Source organism: Octopus bimaculoides, chromosome 3 (genome assembly GCF_046866305.1).
Source record: "Octopus bimaculoides isolate indiv1 chromosome 3, ASM4686630v1, whole genome shotgun sequence".
NCBI classification, from domain to species: Eukaryota; Metazoa; Mollusca; class Cephalopoda; order Octopoda; family Octopodidae; genus Octopus; species Octopus bimaculoides.
The window spans coordinates 93211800-93239707 of NC_142930.1; the positions used below are offsets into that span (position 1 = coordinate 93211800).

General features: G+C 35.6%; 1 protein-coding gene across 3 annotated transcripts in view; it reads right to left on the reverse strand.

Annotated features, from left to right (window-relative positions):
• Positions 1 to 27908, reverse strand: part of LOC106880789 (uncharacterized) — an 86205-nt gene that overhangs the window by 19396 nt on the left and 38901 nt on the right. For all 3 annotated transcript variants that reach the window (XM_052966226.2, XM_089349369.1, XM_089349370.1), the window contains exons 6-9: positions 27139 to 27340; positions 23085 to 23156; positions 16255 to 16681; positions 11191 to 11285 (exon numbers count right to left, since the gene is read on the reverse strand). In XM_052966226.2, coding sequence (XP_052822186.1) covers positions 11191 to 11285; positions 16255 to 16681; positions 23085 to 23156; positions 27139 to 27340 — 796 coding nt within the window. The remainder of the gene's footprint in view (positions 1 to 11190; positions 11286 to 16254; positions 16682 to 23084; positions 23157 to 27138; positions 27341 to 27908) is intronic.

The following is a 27908-nucleotide window of genomic DNA, read 5'->3' on the forward strand; positions in this document are numbered from 1 at the left end:
TAGTGCTCATTCTATTAGCCGCTTTTGCCAAACCACTAAATTATGGGGGCATAAACTCACCAATACCAGTTGTCAAATAGTGATGGGGCACAAACACAGACACAAAGACACGCACATGCACACATACATATATACGATGGGCTTCTTTCAGATTCCATCTACCAAATCCACTCACAAGACTTTGGTCAGCTTGAGGCTATAGTACAAGACATTTATCCAAGGTGCTGTGCAGTGGGACTGAACCTGGAATCATGTAGTTAGGAAGCAAGCTTCTAACCACACAGTCATGCCTGCACCTATGTTCAAATAGAATTCATAACTATGCAGGTTTTTGAGGATTCCTTTGTCTACTGTACAAAGATCAAAACTTTTGTAGAGTTTAGATCTTTCAATAATTTTCCATTGAAAGCTGGTGTTGGAAGCTTCGCTTTTTCTTTAGTCAGTTGTAGTCAGTTTTGTCACTATTTTGATGTTTAAAAGAGGATGTATGTTTGTAGAATCTTTACTTTGAATTTTCTTCAGTCATGCCTATGTATCATGTTCAATGTCAAAGTTTATAGAGTTAACCTATATAAAATATACTGATGTTTTCGAATAAGCAAGTGGCTTTGGTTTTATTGATGTGTATATGTGATGTTATGTTTTCCATATTTGAGGGACCACTTAAGCTTAATTTAAGATTTTGCCTGTTAAAAATTTTTAGATAATTATGATTGGTGGGGAGCATTTACCTATTAAGATTAGAAAAGTGTTTGCAATATTAAATATATAATTGAGTGGAAAAATATAAAACTTGTGAAAAGAAGAGTGTAAACCATATGATTATGGCACACATTCTTTTTGAGGGAGCAGGTGAGAAATTAAGTGAGGAAAATTTGAGGAATTAACTCCCACCATAAAATGCAGGAAATTTATACAAAACATCAAGGTCAAAATTGGGTGGTAACATTGTATGCATGTGTAAAACAAAGGTAAGAGGGTAAAATATATTACTGATTTGATCATTATCATCACCATCATCATCATTTAGCATCTGTTTACTACGTTGTCATGGGTGGGATAGTTTCACAGGAGCTGGCAAGGCCAGAAGCCATACCAAGCACAATTGTTTTGGCATGGTTTCTACAGCTGAATGTCCTTCCTAACACCAACCACTTTACATAGCTTATGGGTGCTTTTTACATGGCACCAGCATGGGTACATTTTATGTGGTACCAACACCAGTACTTTTTATATGGCACCAGTACTGATGTTTTTTCTATGACACCAGCATTGAGAGAGCCACCAAGAACCTTGCAAGACAAAAACATTAAAGCAAAGACCCTTCAACTGGGGGTGAGACGTACTGGGGTGTCAATTTGTGCCAGTTGAGAGATTAAAGATATAGGGGGACTGAGATGGATACAAAACAAGGTATCACATTTTATTCACAATTATATTTCAGGTATAGTAATTCTATCCAAAAATCTATAAGGTAGGAAAAATTTCTTTATTGAAGGGCAAACTGAAAATCCTTCTATTGATCTTATTGATGAGATTCTTAAAATAACAGGTGATATGATCTATGGAGTAGAGGGTTAATTAAGTGAGTCTTTTAAAAAGGTTTTTCTAAAAATTTGATATAAATATGTTAGTAGTTAAATGTAAGGTAACACTAAGAAATTTTTCTATAGTTAAATTAGTGGCTATAGTCATTCTTAGACTAAAATTATCAAATTGTGGATAATATCCTTCCTTTATTTGTCTAATGTGTCCATTTGTGATCTTTTTATACAGCTAATCCATTATTTCTGCAAAGACCAAAAACTATTGTAAATTTTTTAATAAGTATATCCAAAATGTAAAATGCTGCAAATCTTCACACTTTCATACAATCCCATTCTTACATCAAAAGAATCTGTTAAATCAATTTTTTTTTAACCAGGAAAAATTGTCTTCAACAACGAATAGGGTTTTCCTGACATGCATTATGATGCCTCTATCATAATCATCTATGTTATAGTTCTCAGTGCATTAAGATGACAGGAATTAAAGATAATAAGTCAAACTCAACACTCTCAAATCAAATAAACCTAGAGATACATTCATTATTGATATTATTAAACAAGAGAGAATTATAGTTCCATTGTTGTAGATTGGTAACTGACCTAATGTTACAGTTATTTAAAATGTTCTTACTGACAAAACCTGTCTCAGATTTAGCTGGGTGGATTAACCTACATAAATTATCTTCATGGCTTTTAATTTTTGTGTATGCTTGGTATGTAGCTAAGATAGTCTACTGTCAAGTGTCAGGATTTTTGCTACATTTTTCATTTCACTCTTGATGTTGTTACGTGTATGGATGCTTGTTTTAAGTAGTTTTGAATAATATTACATCTGAATATTATTATTATAATATTGTTGTCGGCATAACATTGTGAACTGCTAGAAAGGCAAAGGCGGTGCTTTAGAAAGAACTATCTACAGAAACATTATATTGATGGACCAAATATTGGAAGAGATACGTTGTGGCAAAGCTAATCATGGAGAGGACTAGATTGGATGAGATGTACTTGTAGTTAAGGTTTGTTCTAGGTGAAAGAATCGTCAATATTCTCTTCTTAATGAGACTATTACAAGAGAAGTCCTAAACCAAGAACAAATCAATATTCTTAGCATCGGTTTCCTTTGAAAAGGATACCATGTCCCTTGGGTGGTGGTTGCCAAAACAACTGAGAATGAAAGATTGGCTTGTAAAAGCCATGGAAGCCAAGTACAGAGGTGCTGTCAGTAGAGTAGGAGTTACTAATGAACTCAGTGACAAATTTAGTGTGCAGGAAAGAGTCTATGGGTTTTCAATCTCATTTCATTTATTACAGTTCTGTAGGCCATAACAGAAAAGTTCACACTGGTTACTCATGGGAACTCTTGAGTTAAAGTAGAGGGCTAAGGGCTTGAAGATTTCCTGGATGTTGTTACAGACATCAAGATGTTCCCATAAACAAGCAGCCAAACAGTGATTGGCTATTTTACAGGAACCAGGATAACAATTTGTTACAGGCCTATGTATAGCATATTGCAGACTTGCATGCTAAGCAGTAAATTAGAGGAAGTACAGCTGAAGTAGTCAATCACAATAACTATTAAATAACTTAATAGAAATTTGGTTTAGGAGATAAAAGAAGATCAGGGGCAGGAGCAAATATAGGTTCTAGGTTGAATACAGTTAGGGACAAGGGAACTTCTGATCATAATGTAACATAAATTTTTGTCTCTTCTGAAAGGCAGAGTAGAGACTCAGAAAAGTTTGAGTAATTACAAGATCAGATTGCAAGAGAGCAGAAGTTGTGGAGGTTGGTGTGCAAAGTAAAAAGGTCACAGGGTGAAAAACAAGGGGGAAAACCATTCATGGCAGCTGTGCAGCATCCTGCTATGTAGTAGGCAGACACTACCTACAACTGGCAGTAGTATCTACAAGCTGAAGATTCCAATGTAAAAAGAGATGCATTTGCTTTAGATTGATACTGGAATCAAAGACTTTGCTACAGAGGCAGCAGAGATGGAGAAGTTATGAGAAAGTGATGGCAAATTTAGTACATTGGGGAGGGATGTGAGAAAGAAAAGCTGAGACAGGAGTCTGTAGATTTACAGTAAACCAAGGTAGAGAGGAGGATGGTGTCAGTAGAAAGAAATATTGAGGAAGCTGATGAATGTATTAGAGTCAGTGGAAATATCTAACAATGGAGACGAAAAGGACGAGCAGCTTTCTAGTAAATGAGATGGCGCTGATAGTCACTAATATAACACCTTAAAAGTTGGAGCAAAAATTTAAACTTCATTGTTGCCTACAAGTAGATTGACATAATTGAGAGCAATTTTATTATGCACCATGACTCTATTCATCTTTTGGCAGAAATTTGTGGAGAAAGAGAAATAGTTTTCACCCGGCACAAAGACACCTCCCTCAATACTACTCCCACTTCAATTGCAGGGTCATGTCATGCAAGTTATTTGGTGACCCCAGTGGTGCTGGTGCCACTTAAAAACACACAGTACATTATGTAAAGTGGTTGGCATTAGGAAGGGTGTCCAACCATAGAAACCATGCCAAAGCAGACAGTGGAGTTTGATGCAGCCTTCTTGGTTGCCAGCTCCTGTCAAAACCATCCAACTCATGCCAGCATGGAAGATGGATATTAACTGATGATGAGGATGATAGTACAAGAAGGAATTCAGTGAGACAGAAGTGAAAGGGCACTGGTTTTGAGTGTGGTACTAAGGAGCTATTAATATGCCATAGACAATGATGATGATGACAATGAAGACAGTGATGATGATAATAATGACAATGATGTAAATGAATTCAACAGCCATGGTGAAGAAGCAGTAAGGAAAATAAGTTAAAGAGCTGCTGGGTATGGTTGGCATCACTCAATGTAGGATGATGGGGAGAGCAGTAACTGGTTTGACATCAATAAGGTGTGACTGCCAGAATAGTGGGTGAAGGTCAGGGTAAAGAGTGGGTGGAAGAACTCAACCTTCTTTTCACAAACAATAAAACTATAGCTTGATGGCAGCAAAACATGATGAGGAGAGGAGGAGACAGACAGCAAGAGAGAAAGCAAGTTAGATATCATAGAAGTAGTAACATACAAATTTTATAGAGGAAACAACAAGAAAAAGAAAGAAGGGATAGAGAGAGACAAAGGAGGGAGAAAAGCCAGACTTCTAGACAACACTACTTACAGTGATTGCTGTAAGCAGTTGATGTGATTATTAGCAGCTGACAGGAATGATAATTTTTACAATATTTCTTTAGTTAGACTAAAAATAAACATTTCGCTGAAGCAATTTTCTTAACACATTTTTTTCCCCAAGTTAATGCATATGTATGTACATACACATGATAAATACCACTGTGTGTGTGTGTGTGTGTGTGTGTGTGTGAATATGTGTAAAAGTGTGTGTGTATGTATTTATATATATATATATATATATATACACACACACACACACATATGCAATCTTTCAATTATTTCATTTATTGGGCTGGGACACTGCCTTTAAAGGTTTAGTCAACCAAATCAACCCCAGTACTTATTTCATAAGTCTGCTACTGATTCTATGGGGTCTCTTGTTATGGGGACATAAAAGATAAAATGAAAAGCAATATTAATAGTCAAATGATGAAAAACAAACAGAAGCACACACACACACACACACACACACACACACACACACACACAATATACAACAGGCTGTTTCACACTGCTTCAGTCCAATCAGTTGAAAATGAGCACCAACAACAGCTGGTGAGGTAGGGAGGGACTTTGGGTTACTAACACTTTCAACTGACTGACATCTTTTCAAAGGAGAAGTCTTGTACTCCCAAGCTGTTTAAATGCCATGGGAACCAGGATAAGATCTGGCCTACTGGATCTGCAGGCTTCATACACATGAATTGATCAAATTAGACATGAAAATAAATAACAACCACAAACCACTTTACTAAAAAGAAAAGACAGCATCAACTACAACTACAAATACACACACACACATAAGTATAAAGCTAGGTGTAAGCCCCTATACCAAGCGTTCCTCAATTTGGAGAAGGCCTTTAACAGAATCCCTTGTACTGTGATCTGAAGGCTGCAAAGGAAACTAAGAGTAGCTGAATGGCTAGTGAGCATCAAACAAGATATGTGCAGAAGGAGCAACTAGCAATACGAAAATCAGCAAGGAGTTCAACAATGAAATTAGTGCACAGGCAGTGATCCATTGGGGCTCAATTCCTAGCCTTGTCCCTTCAACTCCTGCTTGTTAAAGTTCTCCAAATCATAGCAGAGTAATTTAAGACTAGCTACTCTACTCTTGGAAATTCTTGCATGCTGATGACTTAGCTCTTATAGCATAACTTGCAGAAGAATTGAAACAAAAATTCCAGACACAGAAGTAAAATCTAGAATTGAAGGGCTTTAAAGTAAACTTAACTGGAACAAAAATTTTAGTAAGTAAAATGACAGCGCGCTTCTAGCATCAGAGAAATAGTTGTGTTCTGTTTGTAGAAAGGGGGCCTGTGAAAATTCTATAAGATCTACCCAATGTAAATCTTTTTGAATATGCTAATTTGAGAAAATGCTCTAGCACCTCATCATCATCATCATCATCATCATCACTAACATCTTTATCTCCTTCACTATAACTCCTCCCACTCCATCTATCCTCCTACTAAACCCACTCCATTGACCTTATCACTCTCTGATACACACTCTCTCTCTCTCTCTCTCTCTCTCTCTCTCTCTCTCTCTCTCTCTCTCTCTCTCTCTCTCTCTCTCTCAAGGTATCTGACACCACACTTTCCTTCTTACTTTTCCCTTCCCTCATATTACTTCCTTCTCCCTTAGTCTCTCCACTACCACATCCCTCTTGTCACACTTTAACCTCTCACTCCCTCTTCTATTTTCACTCTCAGTTGTGTGGACTTCTTTAATCCTGTGAGTTACAAGGTAACTTCAAGTATGCAGGTGTCATGAAAAATATACCCAGTACATGCTGTAAAGTGGTTGATGTTAACTAGGACATCCAGCTGTAGAATTTATACCAAAATCTACAATGTCTAAGCAAGACAATCCCTAAAACTTGTCCAAGAAGGCTGTAATTTCAATATGAATTGTTTTAAATTCTGACAAAACATCGATCTATCCCGGCATGAAATTAGCTGTAAAATAATGATGATGGAATATATAACTTGCAATAGCATTGGGTTCCTCCTCCTCAACCCCATCATCCCTACTACTCTGGTCTTCTTTCTTTCTCATTATCCCCTAAACAGTTCTCTTTCCCTCTCACCAGTCCCTTTTATAATTTGTCCAATACATTGTCTCTTTTGTTACTCCCTGCCGTATCACCTTTTTACAGTAAAAAATTCATTCCTCCATCATAATGTAACTTCCCTCAACTCCCCACCAAAAGTCACTACTCATTCCGATTCTCTCTTTCAGTCACAAAAACTCTTCCATCTTACAAGTTACAATGCAACTTCATTAGTGCTGGTGGCATGCAAAAGCACACTCACTACAGTTTGTAAAGTAGTTGGCAAATCAAGCAGAGACAACAGTTAAAGAGTACTCATTAGTCTTGCTGAAGGTAAAACAACCTCAGTAATGCTGGTGCCACAAAATGTTGACACAGTATAATCTGTAAAGTGAATGTGTAAGGAAGACCAACCAGGTAGAGATAGCAAGCTAAAACTGTGTCACTGAAGCAAGACATAGCCCTCCGACGCATTAGATCCTGTCACAGTGTCGAACCCCATTATTATGGAAAACAGATGCAAAATGATGACGATGACAAAGATAATTGATACATACACACTCAAACACTCACACACACACACATGCATGTATACACACACATACATATATATATATATATATATATATATATATATATATATATATATGTGTGTGTGTGTGTGTGTGCTTAGTGAAGTTTGAAATTCAAAGTTTAAACATTTAAAACAGCAAACACCCAACAAATATGTTCACAGACATTTTCCATCACATACAAAACACATGCACAGCCCCACCATCACCATAAATAAAAATTATACATACATATACGCAATATAAATTATATACAATAGAAAGGGTAAAAGGGTAAAGACCCCCTTCGGTCATGAATGAACATGGGATTGTACCTAGAAAGTTACCCTCTGAGACACAAATCCAGACAAGGTTGTTTATGGAAGACCAGCAGTCACCCATGCATACCAGCCTTTCCTCTCCACACCACTGATGTTATCCAAGGAAAAGGCAAAGGCCGATACAGTGTGGCACCAGTGATATCGCAATTCATCTTGCATAAGAACAAAACACACAGCCCAGTCAGGGAATCGAACTCATTACCTTATGATTGTGAGCCCAACGCTCTAACCACTGCAGTATTAATCAAAGTGTGTGGGTTGAAAAGAAACTGGTTTGAAGCAATGACCAACATTTACAAATGACATTGGTTTGTATCTTAATATTGGTTTCAAACTTTGACACAAGACCAGCAATTTCAGGAGAAAGGAAAACAGACGAAATACTTCCATGCATTCTGCTCAGTGTGCTAACGATTCTGCCAGTTCATCACCTTGGTTTTAATATCAATATTGATAATGATTGAAGACAGCAAGCTGGTAGCACTGTTAGCACACTGGGCAAAATGCATTTTGTCCATTTTTACATCCTAAGTTCAAATGCTGCCAAGGTCAACTTAACCTTTCATCCTTCCAAGAGTCAATAAAATAAGTACACCAGTTAAGAATTGGAGTAATGTAATCAATTTATCCCCTCCCCTAAACTTGCTGGCCTTGTGCCAAAATTTGAATCCAATATTAATAATGGCCTTCAGCCATTATTAATATTGATAAAGTGTATTTAATTACATATTCATATCTCAATGCTCATTTTAACATTATACATAATTTTTTTTCAAATCAAAACAATTTATTTTATTAAAGAATTACAATTATACCTTACCATTATAACAATCAATATTTGTAAGAAAATCTTATAATTCAACTTACACCCACCCAATATTAACCAAATAATATCACCAAAATATAAAAATCTTATCCCCTCAATATTTTCATTAAAACTAATTACCATAATAATTCATTTTAACTTACACATAAATGTAATATCAATAAACTTACTACAATAAAAATTGCATAGCATTTCTTAAAAATAACTATACCACATTAACTATATTTATTTAAATCACAAATTTAAACAATACAACAAATAAATCTTTTTTATTTTGAGAAATATGATGAGAATATTAAAATAAGAGCTATTAAAAATGCTATAAACATTCCAATACCTTCATTTCTCAATTGTTATAAACCTGAGATGATATAACAGACAAATACAGACACACACATACACATATATATTAAAGTTACTACAGTGAAGTCTTTACTTTCAAGAGGGTGAATGGATGGATGGATGGAGAAATAGATAGACAACAGACAGACAGAAAAGCAGATAGATACAAACACATACATATGTATATGTGAAAATTACATATGTATGTATATATATATAGGCAGTCCAGCAATGGGTTAGGCGGCCAAAACTTCGAAGTCACTGACAACAACATTCTTTTATAAGAATTACAAATCTGTACTCTACATAAGTATAGAGTAACCCGTCAGATTAATGTAAAATTGTTTTTATTATAACATAAAAACAAACATATGTATATATATATATATATATATATATATATATATATATATATATATATATATATATATATATATATATATATATATATATATATATATTAATCATTGTAGTAGAAACATGTATAGGTCTATTTAAAGCTATATATATATATAAAGGAATTAAAAGTAATGCTTTGCTACTTCGTATTAATCTTTATTATTATTATTGATATATATCAAAAGGATTTGTTATAATACTATTCCATATATAAAAAAAACAGCCATACCAACAATCCAACATACCACTATCATCAGCTGCCCCACAGATATCATTATAGTTTCAACATCTGGGCTGTACCATTCAATCTGGCAGTGTCAACAGCACTAAAATAAGTGTTGTTTGGGAACAAACATACCAAAGAAACCACAACTTTCAAACACACTTACCCTATGTACAACAGTATCGGTAAATAAATTAAATAAGTAAATCTATAACCAACTCCTAAATATGTAACTAAATAGCGACCAAACGTTTAAGTCAACCAAAAAATATTCCCTACACTCTTCTATAGTATAATATAAAAGTGAAAGCTTAATAACCACATTCATTCAATCTAAATATAGGCAGGATTAAACATTGACTTTAAGATTAAACTACAACAAAGAAACACATAAATCTATGTATATCTGTATTGGTATTAACAGTAAACCTACAATAACTAAATTATATATTAAATAGCAACCAATCTTTAAGTCCATACAAATAATAATCCCACCAGTCTTCCATAGTTACTACTATAATAAAAAAGTGAAAGCTTAATATTCAATTCTCTCCAAAACAAAACAAGATTGAATTTAATTTAACGAATAATATAGATGTTTTCAATCTAGTTTGGATTCTTTGCCATCAAATTTTGATGGCAAAGAATTCAAATTTGATGGCAAAGAATCCAAACTAGATCGAAAACATCTCTATAATAATTAGGAGTGAAATACATTATTTCATAATCCAAAAGTTAATAATAAAAACACTACATACTCATTTATATTACCCTTACAAGCTTTAATGTAAACTTACCAGTAACTAATAGAAACATTAAATTTTATTATACAGGAACTAATAAAAGTATACTTGTAATTAACTATTATTCTAAGACCTCGTTATGAGCGTGGCCATTGCCAGTGCCGCCTGACTGGCCTTCGTGCAGGTGGCACGTAAAAGCACCCACTACACTCTCGGAGTGGTTGGCGTTAGGAAGGGCATCCAGCTGTAGAAACTCTGCCAAATCAGATTGGAGCCTGGCATAGCCATCTGGTTCGCCAGTCCTCAGTCAAATCGTCCAACCCATGCTAGCATGGAAAGCGGACATTAAACGATGATGATGATGATTAAAGCTAAATCAAAACTGTTTAAAAGATTGTAAAATTACAAAGTATTAACACTTAAATGTTTTTTTAAACCATGTGGTTCCATCACTTCCAGAACTTAAAAGACTATCTTAACTATTGATGATGTAGTGCGTAATTACTACTTCTTCAATTGACTTGAATAATATTGGTGATGTAGTAAGCAAATAACTTGAATCGTAAGCATTCTAAATCTTTACAAATATTTGCTAAGTTGAAGACTAGATACTACCCCATATGTATTTAGAATTTCAAGTGTCCCACCTAAACAGCGATTAAAAGTTTTAACCAATTTACCATAGCTATACCCTTTGTTTTACTAAATGTCTTAACAGTTTATTATTTTTCCAAAAATTTATTAGCATTATTAATAATAGTACTATATCTGACAATTTGCCCTCCAAAAACATCATAAGCAATAAAAGAAGGAATCCTACAACTGAACCATGACATTGATGCCACTTGGAAACCAAAATCTTCTGTTTTATTATAAATGTCAGTACATATTTCATTATTATCCTTAATTACTAAATTGACAACTAAATATATACATATACACACACACACACAGAGACACACAAACATACCTTTGTCTAAATAATTGTATATCCATTTTTCAGTTTCACTTTGTGGTTCTTGGTGTTTTTCATTTTGAAGGATATCATTCAATTGTTTTTCTGCCCTGGAATGTAAACAAAACAAAAAAAATTATACAATGATCATTAAACACTCCATTACAAGTACACATTCACAGAGGTATTCACACACACACACACACACACACACACACACACACACACACACACACACACACACACACACACACACATGTGCATGAATCAAGATGTCTAGAACTTTGTAATAGAAATATAAGAAATGAAAATAGCTTTACTTTATCTCTTGGCTTTCAGATAACTATCTACACAATTTGGAGGATAGATTTAAAAAGATATGTATAAAATATAAGGCAGTCACAGCTCGCCCACAAGCATGTTCATGTGGTTAAGAAGTTTAGTTCTCAAAACACATGGAAATTCCTCTATTTAAGCATCAGTCAACTGAAGCCTTGCAAATGAAACAAGGAAAAATGGAAACTGTACGCAAGGCCATCAAATGGATTATACCCCTCATTCACCACATTGGGCACATTTAGTACTGTGCACTCTGTTGCTAGTATTCAAGCTAAGTTTGAGGGTATCTGGATGTGCTGTTTCCTACTGCAGTAACCCTTGAGTCATGCTTTCTATTTTTTTTTTTTTGTTGTTCTGCCCTTTCTTCTCACAACTGTTAGAGACATGGCAAGCATAATGGATACTGCTCTTTTCGCCTTGAAGTCATAAACATATAATAATTAACAATTTTGAATAATGAGCTAATCAATGAGTTGAAGTGCTGCTTCTTCATATCCCAGCATCAGAATGGTAGGGGTGCCTACAGAAATTGAATTTGCTGTTTCAGGTGGAGGGCTTCTGATGAAAAGGCCCTGCCTAAAATGCTACAGTTTCTACACCTCAACAGCCTCGTTCTTTCTTCTGTCAATAGGCAGGTACTATAGAAAGCTTAGTTTGTCAACAAAAGTCAAATGAGTTTAACTAAGAAGGGTTTAGTTGCTAAAGTTATAAAATGGAAATTGAGGACTAAATAAAATGCTATCAAACTGATAAAATTCCCAATCGACAAATTGAGGACTTTTATTGTAGCATTAATGTCTGGTTAATGATGTTTCAGGATAAATTCATGATTAGTCACAAGTAAATTATTAAAGAAGAACATTGATAGCTGCCTAAGTGTGAAGGCTTGTGCTTAGCATAGCCCCACTTTCATTTATGGCATAAGCAAATGAGATATAATAACCTGCTGGATAAGACCCAAGTCTACCAAAGGAAGCATTCAAAGACAGATCTTATACTATCCCTGATAGCTAAGTAATATAGAATAAAGTTCTTTTGACAAAAAATAAAATATCTGCAGCAGGTTTGAACAATTTCAATCGAATGAAAATTTTAGAGATTTACATTAATCCTTTAACATTCAGCTTACTCTGTCAAATGAAATGCTTATCTATTAACATTGTTCTGAATTAACCGTCGTTATTTTGCAACCTCAAGATTTCAATGATGCAATTGCTTATTTTTTTGAATGCTATTGTAAGATAGGTATGAGAAGTCAGATTTGGCCAGTTTGAACAAAAAGGCTGGATATGGTCAGTTTAAATGCTAAAGGGTTAAAATTTTAGCCTGCACTTAACTATGCTCTTTATGCAGAAAACATCCCAGGGTAATTTTCCAATGTCAAGAATAGATAACTTATCCACTCAGCCACCTCATTTCTAGCAACGACAAAATTATATGCAACTTGTCAGTGATAAAGAGGTTGCCAATAATTTGTGACTGACATATGGTAAATTGTTCATTGGAAGTCAGCAATTAGTCAATAGCTAATTATCAGAAATAAGCAAGTTATTTGACAATGACTAACTAGTCAATTAACAAGGATAATGTTGGCTATTCTTTTACATTTCTTTTCTCTTTTACTGGCTTTAGTCGTTAGTCTGTGACTATGCTAAGGTAACACCTCTAATATTTTAGTCAATCAAACTGACCCCAGTACTTATTTTTAACCCTGTTACTTATTCCATTGGTCTCTATTTTACAGATTCACTAAGTTATGGGAACATAAACAAAAACTGGTTATCAAGAGGTGATATATTAAGACAAGATACTGAGAGACAATCACAAATACACAAATCCACATACATATATATATACATGTATAAATAATTTAATTTATATAAGGGCATTACTATACAATACTGCCTCATGCTTAGAGGGACTCCATAAGTCAAAACTACTAAAATAAGCACATTTTTACCGATTGCGAGGGAATGTAACTTTCCAAGCTAACCTCCTAAAAACTTTTAACTTAACGGCAAACCAATGATTTCCTAATTAATGCAGCAAGCTAACTACTTGATAAATTCTTATAAGGTATTTATCCTGATATTATATACATGTATAAATATATAAATATACATATAAGTATGAGGGGATGTATGTACACAGTGGCTTCCATGCAATTTCTATCTAGTAAATTCACTCACAAAGATTGGTCAACCCAAGGCTATATAGATGATACTCGCCCAAGATGCCACACAGGTAGATTGAACTTGAAACAGTATGATTTTGAAAGGGACTGCCTAACCACATAGCCATACCTGCACTTAATTAATAATCAGTGATAAACAGTCATAAAAGGTGGCAATATGACGTAATGGTCATTTGCCTGAATAAGCATAATTGTTGGTGTCCCATTGGTTAAAATTACTGCTCATATACGAAATCTAAACTTTCGTCAAAGAAATCTTTCACAAAATACAGTTCTTAGAATTCGGATATGAGCAGTTATAAAAACCCTGATTTTGGGGAAATTACTCAGTGATCGTAGGATGTTACTAAACTCCATGACACTCACAATAGTACAGTTCTATATTTAAGAGATGAGGAATTATGTACATTATTTACATTTGACGGATATTTGTCCTCATCTTGTTTGTTGTTAACAACATTTTGGCTGATATACCCTCCAGCCTTCTTCAGGTGTCTTGGGGAAATTTCGAACCTGGGTTCTCATTCCTAAAGTATTTTTCAATGTTATTATTATTATTATTATTATTATTATTATTATTCAGGTCACTGCCTGGAATCAAACTTGGAATCTTGAGGTTAGTAGCCCGCGCTCTTAACCACCACGTCATATGCCCGTGGGCGTAGTGGTTAAGAGCATGAGCTACTAACCCCAAGGTTCCGAGTTCGATTCCAGGCAGTGATCTGAATAATAATAATAATAATAATAATAATAATAATAATGATAATAATAATAATAATAATAATAATAATAATAATAATAATAATAATAATAATAATAATAATAATAATAATAATAATAGCAACAACAACAACAACAACATCGAAAAATACCTGAGGAATGAGAACCCAGGTTCGAAATTTCCCCAAGACACCTGATGAAGGCTGGAGGGTACATCAGCCGAAACGTGCTAACAACAAAGAAGATGAGGATAAATATTCATCAAATGTAAATAATGTACTCACAACAGTGATAGTTGGATGTTACTAAACTCCACGACATTCACACCTTGAGATATTGGCTATTTTTTTATGCCATGTCTATGATAAAAATCCAACAAGAATTATTTGGATTGTTGTGAACTCTAGTAATTAGTATGAGGGATTAGCTAGTGTGAATTGTAAGTCGTAATTCCCTACAACAAAATGACTTTACTTTCCAATTGTACTATAAATGCTAAATGTACATAAATAAACTAAAGCAGTAATTATTTTCTCTCTCTTTCTTCGCGTTCTTTATCATGTGAATAAAATTTATTTCTGCAATTATGAAACCGTGTATTTTTTTTATAGCAGTTAAAAGAACTCAAATTTATTTATCTTCAACATACATGCATGCATAAAATGTCTGTTAGTGTTTCAGAGTATATATTTCTCACTATGGCGTCTATGTAGCTGGAGTCAGGATTTATGTATAATGATAACATCTATAAGTAAGTTATAAGTGACGTGTTTATCAATATATATTCCTACTTCAAAAGTAAAATATATTTATTATCTATTCTCAAATAAGAAACATATAAAAGTAGTGTTACACAAACAGTAACCAAACCACCTATAAAAAAATACAGTTTCATAATTGCAGAAATAAATTTTATTAACAAGTTGAAGAACATGAAGAAAAAGAAAATAATTACTACATTAGTTTATTTATGTACATTTAGCATTTATAGTACAATTGGAAAGTAAAGTCATTTTGTCACAGAGAATTACGACTTAAAATTCATAATAGCTAATCCTTCATATTAACTAGTAGAGTTCACAACAATTCAAATAAGTCATGTTAGATTTTTATCATAGACATGGCATAAAAAATAGCTAATATCTCAAGGAGTGAGTGTCGTGGAGTTTAGTAACATCCAACTATCACTGAATAATTTCCCAAAAATCAGGGTTTTTATAACTGCTCATATCCGAATTCTAAGAACCATATTTCGTGAAAGATTTCTTTGACGAAAGTTTAGAATTCATATATGGGCAGTAATTTTAACCAATGGGATACCAACAATTATGCTTGCTCAGGCTAACGACCATTACGTCATATTGCTGCCTTTTATGACTTGCTACGAGGTCAATGTATAATTAACAGTAATAAATTGGACACTATATGACAAACAGTAATATATTAATCACAAGTTAAGGATACAAGCTAACAGAATCATGACCACACTGGACAAACTGCTTAGCAGCATTTCTTCTGCCTTTATGTTCTGAGTTCAAACACTACCAGGGTCAACTTTGCCTTTCATTTTTTGTGCAGGTTGAAGAAATTAAGTACCAGCTGAGCACTGGGGTTGATGTAATCCACTTACCCTCCACACCCGAAATTGCTGGCCGTGTGCCAAAATTTGAAATCAATATACTAATCACAAGTTAATTGCCAGTGATAAATCAGCACCTGCTGTATTCTCAGTCACACTGCTGAAAATTTACCGAAACACAAATGGTCAAAAAAAATAAAATCTACCAAACCAAACTTCACAGTGAAAAACATCAAAGAACACTCACATTTCTGAAGCGTGTTGGAGGAAGTCACTTTCCTCTTTACTGTCCCTATCACCTTTATTATTTTCCACTGCTTCCTCCTTCTCTTCTTTCCTCTCTGCTTCCATGTTTAAGCCTGCTTCTTCCTCTCCTCCCTGGTCTTTTTCTTTATCTTTCCCCTCTTCTTCCTCCTCTTCTTCTTCGTCTCCTCTATCACCTTTAGCATTTTTGCTCTTTTTGGGCAACAGAAACGGCCAGGTACGCCTCTTGCTTTTAGCTAAGTGTTGTGTTTTGTCAGAGCCAGACACTTTTGAGGATGCTGCTCCATCAACAGGAGCATCCTTTGAGAGGGACTTCTCCACCAAGGACAGCATCTCCTTGTATGCTGCCGGGTTTTCAATGATGATGATCTTTATGTCGACATCTTTGCCATTTCCTGTTAACGATGCATCTGTAGAAGGGAGACAGATACATTTAGACTTCAGTTGACACTGCATACACAACGAAATGGAGAAATCAAAAAGAGAAGGAAGTGAACAATGTAATGGAGCTGAATGCTTTGTTACTGATGTTATTATTATTGTTGTTGTTGTCATTGTTAAGCCCCGAGTCAGACCTCACTGAGAAGATGGCTAATCCATTTTATTTTCAAAACAGGTTTTCTAGGACTGCAATTATCCAATGTGGTCTTCATTTTTTTTTTAAGAAGGTAAAGCATGATTCGAGGGAGGACCGACTGCTATTTCCAGTAGGTTGAGTAACTACATAGAAGTGATGATGTAGCAGATTCCTCAATGGCTTGGGGATGTTGTTGTTGTTGTTGTTGTGCACCCTTGGTTCTCGCTGCCCAGTCAAATCAAAGGCTAACTGATAGCTCAAGAGTCATCTATAACCCTTGTATTGATCAGATCTGGTCTGTTTTGGAGCCTTCACCAAGACATGGCGAACAACGTAGGGGACCACAAAGCAATCAAAACATGAGAAACATACACACACATGTACACACATATATAGATATACCTATATATAGGTAAATGTCAAACAATGAGAATGAGTGCTCAATACTGCATTGGTAGATAAAATTTCTTAATTTATGTATTAAGGCTACCATTGGTTCCATGTTAAGAAATATCTTAATATCTCAGCAATTTTTCAAGCCAATCACATGAAGGAATGGTGTTCGTCACCATTTTGAATGAAAAATGGAGAGGAACACCATTCCCCCATGTGACTGGCTTGAAAAATTAAGATATTTTCTTAACATGAAACCAATGGTAACCTTGATACACAAATAAAGATATATATATATATATATATTGCACTTAAATTGTTCACTTCTTAACCACATGGTTTCATGTTCAATCTCACTGCACAGCACCCTGGGTAAGTGTCTTTTAATATAGCCCTGAGCTGACCAATGTTTTATGAGGAAATTCAGTAGACTGAAACTGCAAGAAGCCCAATGTGTGTGGTTTTGTGTATGTGTATGTGTGTGTGTGTGTGTGTGTGCACGTGTGCATGTGTGCAGTTGTGGATGTATGTGTATGCGTAAATGTGCACGAAGGGTTGATATTCCACACTTGTTGCTATTTGAGTGAATTGATGGTGATGCTGACATTCCTTGTCCCTCTGAGCTTTAGAAAACTTCCGGCATAAAAAAAAACCCTTACTCGAAAACAGGGAAGGGCTGGTGACAAGAAGAACATCCAGTTGTAAACCCCACCCCAAATAACTATATCTGCTAACATGGGAAAATGGATGTTGCAACAAATCTTTTCTTTTATCTTTTACATATTTCAATCATTGAGTGGAGGTGCAATGGCCCAGTGGTTAGGGCAGCGGACTCGCGGTCATAGGATCGCGGTTTCGATTCCCAGACCAGGCGTTGTGAGTGTTTATTGAGCGAAAACACCTAAAGCTCCATGAGGCTCCGGCAGGGGATGGTGGCGAACCCTGCTGTACTCTTCCACCACAACTTTCTCTCACTCTTACTTCCTGTTTATGTTGTGCCTGAAATTCAAAGGGTCAGCCTTGTCACACTGTGTCACACTGAATATCCCTGAGAACTACGTTAAGGGTACACGTGTCTGTGGAGTGCTCAGCCACTTGCACGTTAATTTCACAAGCAGGCTGTTCTGTTGATCGGATCAACTGGAACCCTCAACGTCGTAAGCGACAGAGTGCCAACAACAACATTTCAATCATTAGACTGCAGCTATGCTGGGACAACACTTTGAAGAACTTTAGTCAAACAAATCAACCCCAGTACTTATTATTCTTTTAAAGCCTGGTACCTATTGTATTAGTCTCTTTTGCTGAAGTGCTAAGTTACAGGGATGTAAACACACGAACACCTGTTGTCAAATAGTGTGAGGGACGAACACAGACACACACACACGACGGGCATCTTTCAGTTTCTATCAACCAAATCCATTCACAAGGCTTTTTGGTCATCTCATGGCTATAGTAGAAGACTCTTGCCCAAAGTGCCACAGAGTGGAACTGAACCCACTCAGAATCATGTGGTTGAAAAGTAAACTTCTTACCACACAGCCACACCTGTACCTATGGACAATATACACACACACAGTAGCGAAATTCCATTCTAACAAATACCATTATGAGAAATTTTTCAGTACAGTGAAGTTTGTTTCAAAATTCTGCAGTAATTTTTTGGAAACAATGCTAAAAAAAAGTTTCATTATGATAAAATTCATTAAGGCAGCAGCAGCCAGAAGAAATGGTTAGCGGTATTTCTTGTGATTTTATGTTCTCAGTTCAAATTCCACTGAGATTTGCTTTGCCTTTCATCTTTAGGGGGTCAATAAAATAAGTACCAGTGAAGTACTGGAGTCAATGTAATCGATTACCCCCTCCCACAAAATTTCAGGCCTTGCGACTATATAAGAAATTATCATGATGAGATTCATTGCAACAAATGTTTCGGTACAATAAAACAAAACTGAATTCCAAAAAGCCAAAGTTTCACAGTACAACACAAAAAAAAAAAAAAAAAAAATACAAAGCAGATATTGTTTTTGAAACATCAGTTTTGTCAAGCCAGATATACAGATAATACAGAACAGGGAATTCTCAACCACTGGGTCACAGATCAGTACCAGGTCATAAAACTTTGGTACTAAGTCGCACAGTAAGAATAAATATTTTTAATTTAATTTTCTTTTTAAATTCACTATTACAGCCTGCAGTGTTTTGCATTATGTATATAAAAAAGTGAGGGATAAAGCACTTTTCCGGGTCATAATGATTCACAGGGCCAGTTTCATGGATTTTCTGACATATATACTCCTCTCCTGTATAGGATACTAGTCTGTCACAGGAATATTCAAGAACACAATACATCACCTAGTCCAGGAATCAAAACCACATTCTTACAATTATATGTTCAACAATCTAATGTAATCTCCTAGTCTGTGGAAAAACTGTGTTGAATGAAACCAGTCTATAGTACAAAAAAAGTAAGGGACCACTGATACAGATTATCAACTGGGGGCACAAAACACACAGTGGTACCAGATGAGTACACTAAATATAAAGCTCTCTGTGTCTTCATGGCTCAGTGGTTAGAACATCAGGCTCACAATCAAGGGGTAGTGAGTTTGATTCCCAGACTGGGCTGTGTGTTGTGTTCTTGAGCAAGATGCTTTATTTCATGTTGCTCCAGTTTGCTCAATTGTAGGAATGAGTTGTGGTGTCACTGGTGCAAAGCTGTATCAGCCCTTGCCTTTCTTTTGGGTAACATCGGTGGCATGGAGAGGGAGAGCTGGTATGCAAGGGCGACCGCTGGTTTTCCATAAAATAACCCTGCCTGGACTTTTGCCTCAGAGAGTAACTTTTAAGATGTAATCCCATGTTCACTCATGACTAAAGGGGGTCTTTACCCTGTGTCTTTGTGGCCATGTTAAAATTCTTTAGTTTATGCTCCAAAATAGAAACTTTACAAAATCAAAACTAAATATGGAAATGTCAACTGTCAGGTCAAAAGGGAATCAGAATTTACTTAGCAGTCTATCAAGTATTAGTAAGAACGAATGAGGTCCAAAAGTGACCATACCATTTGTTTTTTCAAATTTTCCAACCATAACCTAAGCACCTTGGATTTTTTTTTTCCTCGTTAGTAAGGAAGAGAGTGTTGCAATTATGACAATTCCTTTATGTGTGAAATTCAAATTTCAACTCAAATACAGAAAATAGGAATCAAAACTAAGTGAATAATACAAGTCAAAATTTTTTAAACTTTATTCTTACCAGCAAGAATTTTGGAAACTATTGGGAGAATATGAAATTAATTCTCTTTTGGAACAATGGATTTCTACCTAAAATGGATAGAAAAATTTGAAGGATTCCTTTTGTCATAAGGTCCATGTCTACAGATGTGGGTTTGAGTCCCATGAACAGCTTTCAACTTTTTCTATCCAAAAGGGCTATACAACCCAATATTTACAAACTATCATTTATAGTTTTATGTGCTTCGAGATCTATTGTTCCAAAAAAAGAATTACTTCACATTCGCTCAGAAGATTATAAAATTCCCACAATGTCAATATATATATGCATACACTACATATATACAAACACATGTGTATATATATAAATAAATACATAAATACACACACATGCATGCATACACACACACACACACAAATATTACATACACATATTTACATATGAATTTCAGTAGTATGATCTTTGAATGTTGGGCCTCACAGTGGCGATGGCAAGTGACCAAGACCTTTGGCAATGTGCTGTGCTTGAGAAGATTTGTCAAGCCAAGTGAAATCGTAGTCATGGCTGATGCCAGTGTTCTATAACTGGTACTTGTGCTGGTGGCAAGTAAAAAGCACCCTTTACACTCTTGGAGTGGTTGGTGTAAAGAAAGGCATCCAGCTGTAGAAACCATGCCAAATCAAACTGGAACCTGGTGCAGCTCTCTAGCTTACAAGTTTCAGTCAAACCATCTAACCCATGTCAGCATGGAAAACAGACATTAAATAGTGATGATGATGATCATCATCATCATCATTTAACGTCCGCTTTCCATGCTAGCATGGGTTGGACGATTTGACTGAGGACTGGTGGACCAAGTAGCTACACCAGGCTCTAATCTGATCTGGATGGCCTTCCTAACAGCTGGATGGCCTTCCTAACGCCAACCACTCCGAGAATGTAGTGAATGCTTTTACGTGCCACCGGCATGAAGGCCAGTCAGGTGGTACTGGCAACAGCCACGCTCGAAACGGTGTATTTTACGTGCCACCTGCACAGGAGCCAGTCCAGTGGTACTGGCAACGACCTCGCTCGAATGTCTTTTCTCATGCCACTGGCACAAGTGCCAGGGAGGCGACGTCGGTAACGATCACGCTCAAATGGTGCTATTTACGTGCTATGATGTGTACATATACACTCACACACACATACATACATACAAGCAAGTAATATATATATATATATATATATATATATATATATATATATATATATATATATAGATATACACACACACAAAAATAAAAAACACAAATGTACATGTAAGTAAATGTGAGACCATGACTACATGAGCACCTAAAAGAATTAGTGAAAGCATGATGCAAGCTATCAAGTCATCCTCATTTCCAGGTAACAGCTGTAGTCTCTCACACACAAACACACACACAAAATAAAGAGTGATTTTCAAATATTACAGAAAGCTGATAATCTCTAATAAGCTTATCACCTACCATTACTACCAACAGAAATCTGAATAATTCTAAAAATTATGATTTAAAAAAAATATATAAATCTATACCTCAACAAGTTCGATAACTTTTGTTGGATTAAAAACAGTTTTTCAAAAGTTGCCTCCCCTAGAGATTTTTTTTTCTTCAAATTATTGTTGTTTAGAGTGGCGATTTGTACCCAATAGTTTCTAGAATATTGCACTAAAATATACTACAGTGAAGTACTTCGCTGATTATATTTGCGTATATAATAAACATCTTGTTTTATCAAATATAGTAAGAAGTAGATGTTAACATTGAGTTGAGGAAGAATTTTAACCCCTTATACCAGTGCCCCTGTGTCTAACTTTACCCCCACCTGGGCCTCTGAGCAAAAGAAAATAATAAATAGTTGCATATACAGCTCAAGAGTAACGCTTGCAGGAAAACTAATGAACAAAATCACAAAAACATTCAGGAGAATAAGAATTATCGGCCTATCTCTCAACTACCATATCACTACTTTCCTCATCACTTTCACCAGTTTGATTGTTTAAATAACTCTCAATGTTGCATAAAGGTAAATTTCTTGTCCAAAGAATGGGTATCATCAATAATTTCTTCAACTATAAAGAGTCTATGCCTTGCTCGTTTACCAAACAAAGTGCTGAGTTCATCACACGTCCTTTTCATTGCAAAAATTAGTTTTTCTTTGGAGAGGGGGTCTTTTTTTTTTATTAAGAACAGAAGTGAACAACCACTATGGTAGACGCCATTAAGAATGATTCATAAACACACTTGATTACAAAGCTACGTGATCAGATGTCTAATTTTTAGTATTTTATCTTCATTGTCTAAGTGTTGTTCATTACTGTTTTAGCAGGAATCTAGCAAAAATGACATTTAAGCTGTTCCTATTATATAGCATGACAGGGTTAGGGATTAAAATTATGCAGTAAGTTTTGCTGTGGGTAATTGTTTTGACTCCCCACAGAGCTATGTGATAAGTTTACATTATCATAATCAATCCAATATGAATAAGAAAAAGCAACACAAAATGAAATGCAAAAAATTGTAAAACAATGCAAAACATTCATTAAGCATCGATTAAATATAAGAAAACATTGTGATATTAACCTTTTGTGGAATCAACATTTTTAAATTCTTCTATCTGTTCTTCAATTCTTGAAATTTTCTTTTTTTCTTCATCTGTAAATATAAGAGAACGAAATGTAGATTCAAAATAACATATGTAAATTCCTTTTTTAATTTTAATAATTAAAATTTTATGGCAAAAGAAAAATATTTTTAATTCTCAAAATCAGTATTCTCGCTATTAATTTGATAGGTTCTTTTCATAATTTTTTTAAATTTTATTTCTTTTTACAAAGACATACAAAAAGTGGTCCTAAAAAACTCTTAAGTAAATAGATAAATAGACATGTTTTGCACAATACCAAAGACAGTATTTGGTATGAATACATGGGGCCATGCATAACTGAAAATAGGTGAAAGGTGGAGAAATGGTAATAATTTACAGAACAGTCATGATGGAAATAGTCAGTATGGAACAACAGAGTTCATTACAGTATAAGACAAGGTTCATTAATAGAGGATTTATTTCAGCAGCAGTATGTTAAAATCTAAATAAGTATAATGGTTTCAAACTTTAGCACAAGGCCAGTAATTTCAGAAAAGGAAGTAAGTCAATTACATTGATTAACTGGTGATTAACTGGTACTTATTTTATTGACCCCAACAAAAGGATAAAAGGCAAAGTCGACTTCAACAAAATTTGAGGACAGATAAAATGCTGCAAAACATTTCACTCAGTATGCTAACAATTCTATCATCTCGCCACCTCTAAAAAACCACAATAGTGAAAGGAAACAATTGGGCAATAGTAACTGTTTAAGGATTTTGAAGTAATATAAAAAAGACACAGATCAACAGTATGTGAAGAGACTAAAAAATAAGCAACTGTTGACATAGATTGGTAATAATGGTTTTATAAAGACAACAAAGTTTTATATTTAAACTGCGTTCAATCCTAAATTAACACAGTGTATGTAAATACATCTATATGTTTCACACTATACATTTTTAAAACAGTGTTTACTGTTAATACCACAGTCTAGATTGAACTAGCAACTTCCTTAGTTCGAACAGAGCAAGACTACAGCAACAGATTGATTTAACAACAAACCAGGCAGGGACAACCTTTTTCAAGAAGTGGGTTGTGTGCAACTTGGTTCATCATAAGATAGGTTGCACTACTAAAAAATTTCAAGGTAATTTTTCATGAAGTGTGCCTTGCAGAAAGAAAAAGTCCCATGGGCAGCAAGTTGCCCGTGACTGCAACAGACAACTCTGTTCATAAGCCGATTAGGATATAAGTTTTATCACACTCCTCTACTGCCTAATTTTAAAGACAGTCACATGACAGTAGAGTAAGTTGCTTGTACATTGCATTCTACTCTACACAGTTTTTAATACATGGAACTGAAATTGTGTCAATGATAAAGACAAACAACATCATAGCTTATGCTACACAAGGAGAATTAATCAACTTTGACAGACATATTAACATTTTCATAAGAATTACAAAGCTTTTAGCATAGCATTTTCGTTGGAAGTTCACAAGTTAATTTAGGTAAGTCAAACATTAGATTTATTCTTTTGGACTCATTAGTGGTCAACAAATGGTACTCTGTGTATATAAACATTCATGAACACAGCTTTATGCAATCTCGGCATTACAGATACTTACATACAATGGTGAGAATTTTGCATAAAGCTTACCACACTTCATATCATCTTGTTTTGTGATGCCAAGACAGGACTATTTCAAATAATACAAATTATGTAGCTTAACTTCCTATCTGGTAATTAATGAAAATATTGAAATTTCAAGGCAGGAGTTAAGTCGATTACATCCCCCCCCCCCCGCCACCCAGTGTTCAACTGGTATTTGTTTCATCGACCCCGAAAGAATGAAAGACAAAGTCAACCTCAGCAGAATTTGAATGCAAAGACGGACAACATGCCACTAAGAATTTTGCCCAGTATGCTAACCATTCTGCCAGCTCACCGTCCTTGATGATATAAATCATTTATATATTTTGATAGTGACACATTAAAATTTTACCTCATACAAAAAGAGATAAATATAATCAACAGCTTATAAATTTAATCCTTTATGGGATCAATAAAGTAGAAAATACTTAAGCACTAACCAAGTCATGTGCCTAAGAAATATATATATATATATATATATGTGTGTGTGTGTGTGTGTGTGTGTGTGTGTGTGTGTGTGTGTGTGTGCCGGTGGCATGTAAAAAGCACCATTTGAACATGATCGTTACCAGCATCGCCTGACTGGCACTTGTGCCAGTGACACATGGACAAAACATTCGAGCAAGGTCGTTGCTGGTGCCACAGGACTGACTCCTGTGCAGGTGGCACGTAAAAAGCACCATTTGAGCGTGGTCGTTGCCAGTACCGCCTGACTGGTCCTCGTGCCGGTGGCACATAAAAGCACCCACTACACTCTCGGAGTGGTTGGCATTAGGAAGGGCATCCAGTTGTAGAAACTCTGCCAAATCAGATTGGAGCTTGGTGCAGCCATTTGGTTCGCCAGTCCCCAGTCAAATCGTCCAACCCATGCTAGCATGGAAAGCAGACGTTAAACGATGATGATGATATATATATATATATATATATATATATATATATATATATCATAATGGTTCCAAATTTTTGCACAAGGCCAGCAGTTTGGAGCAGTGGGGGCAGTTTAGTTAATTACCTTCACCCCAGTATATGACTGGTACTCCATTTTACTGACCCATGAAAGGTTGAAAAGCAGATTTGGCCTCAGCAGGATCTGAAATGGACAGAGAACATAAAAAGCCAGAAGAAATGCTGCTAAGCATTTTGTCTGGTGTGCTAACGATTCTGCCAACTCACTGTCTTAAATACATTTATTTTAATGTAAGAGTTTTGAAATACAGTGAAAGCATATTTTGTAAAATAGCACAAACAACATCTAATATAGAATTCAAAACATTGGGTAGGTGGGATAGATATGTGATACATGTAAACAGTCCACCCTGGTGCAAATCTCAGAGTAGACTGTCGACTTTTAATCTAACACATACACTATATATAAAGGACACATGGCCTAATGGTTAATGTGTTGCACTCACAACCGTGAGATCATCATCATCATCATCATCACCGTTTAACGTCCGCTTTCCATACTAGTATGGGTTGGACGATTTGACTGAGGACTGGTGAACCAGATGGCTACACCAGGCTCCAATATGATTTGGCAGAGTTACTACAGCTGGATGCCCTTCCGAACGCCAACCACTCCGAGAGTGTAGTGGGTGCTTTTACGTTCCACCAGCACGAAGGCCAGTCAGGCAGTACTGGCAACGGCCACGCTCAAAATGGTGTATTTTACGTGCCACCTGCACGGGAGTCAGTTCGGCGGCACTGGCAACGATCTCGCTTGAATGTCTTTACACGTGCCATCCGGCACAAGTGCCAGAAAGGCGATGCTGGGCACAGGTGCCATGACAGTTTCGTTTGCAGGTGGTGCTTTGTCTTCTTGAGCAAAACATTTCATCTCGTGTTGCTCTGTGATCACTTCAACACATGACACATGGTACACGGTGCACCTGTTCAGACAACATCGATTTGATGGAGATAGTGAGCTAATGTACAGCACACACATTTGATCAATATAAACAAATCATTTGTGGAAATCATTTGGCAAAAGTTGAACGCTCATACGTCGTCTTCGACAGGAGAGTCCATTGTATAAATATATATCATCATCGTCATCATTTAACATCTGTTCTCCATGCTGGCATGGGTTAGACGGTTTGACAGGAGCTGGCAAGGCCAGAAGCCACACCAGGTTCCATTGTCTGTTTTGACATTTTCTACAGTTGGCTGCCCATCCTAATGTCAACCACTTTACAACGTATACTAGGTGCTTTTATGTGGCACCAGCACCAGTGCAGTATGTATGTATGCATGCAGGTGTGTGTGTGTGTAATATCTATATCGACTGAAACGACAAAAATTTATCTAAAATTACAAAACATTGTTAATGAAGTGGGAACAAAATCCTTCATTGGAAACAGAAATATCAATATAAATATGAAAATTTTTTTCTTACTTTGCTTGTGTTCTAAATATTTATCAAACTGATCTTGGGCCAGAACAGGATTACATATAATTGGTACAGGTTTGTTGGGTGTTGGAGGTTTGAGATAAGGATGGTGGCAAATAACTGAAGTGTACACTGTCAACATATACACGCACGTCTCAGGTTCATCTATACGTTCAATATAATCAATGATGTCCTTTTCACACATAAACTGAAAGTTAAAGAAATGATTTCTCACTTAAGTTAAAGGTTCAGAATTTTCTTTAAAAAGAAGAAGAGTTTAGGTGAATTATTCATGACTAGTATATTAGAAAACAGTGTACCTATTCTGACACTCTGCCTTATTTTTCAGCATAATTTTAAATCTACAAGTATGAGGAAATAAAGTCAACATGTATAAATTATCCATAACTTCCATGGTAAGTAGCTTGCTTACCAACCACATGGTTCAGGGTTCAGTCCCACTGCATGGCACCTTGGGCAAGTGTCTTCTACTATAGCCTTGGGTCAACCAAAGCCTTGTGAGTGGATTTGGTAAATGGAAACTGAAAGAAGCCCGTCGTGTGTGTGTGTGTGTGTGTGTGTGTGTGTGTGCATATGTTTGTATGTCTGTGTCTGTCCCTCCACCATCACTTTACAACCAATGCTGGTGTGTTTGCGTCCTCGTAACTTAGTAGCTCGGCAAAAGAGACTGATAGAATAAGTACTAGGCTTACAAAGAATGAGTCCTAGGGTTGATGTGTTCAACTAAAGGCGGTGCTCCAGCATGGCCACAGTAA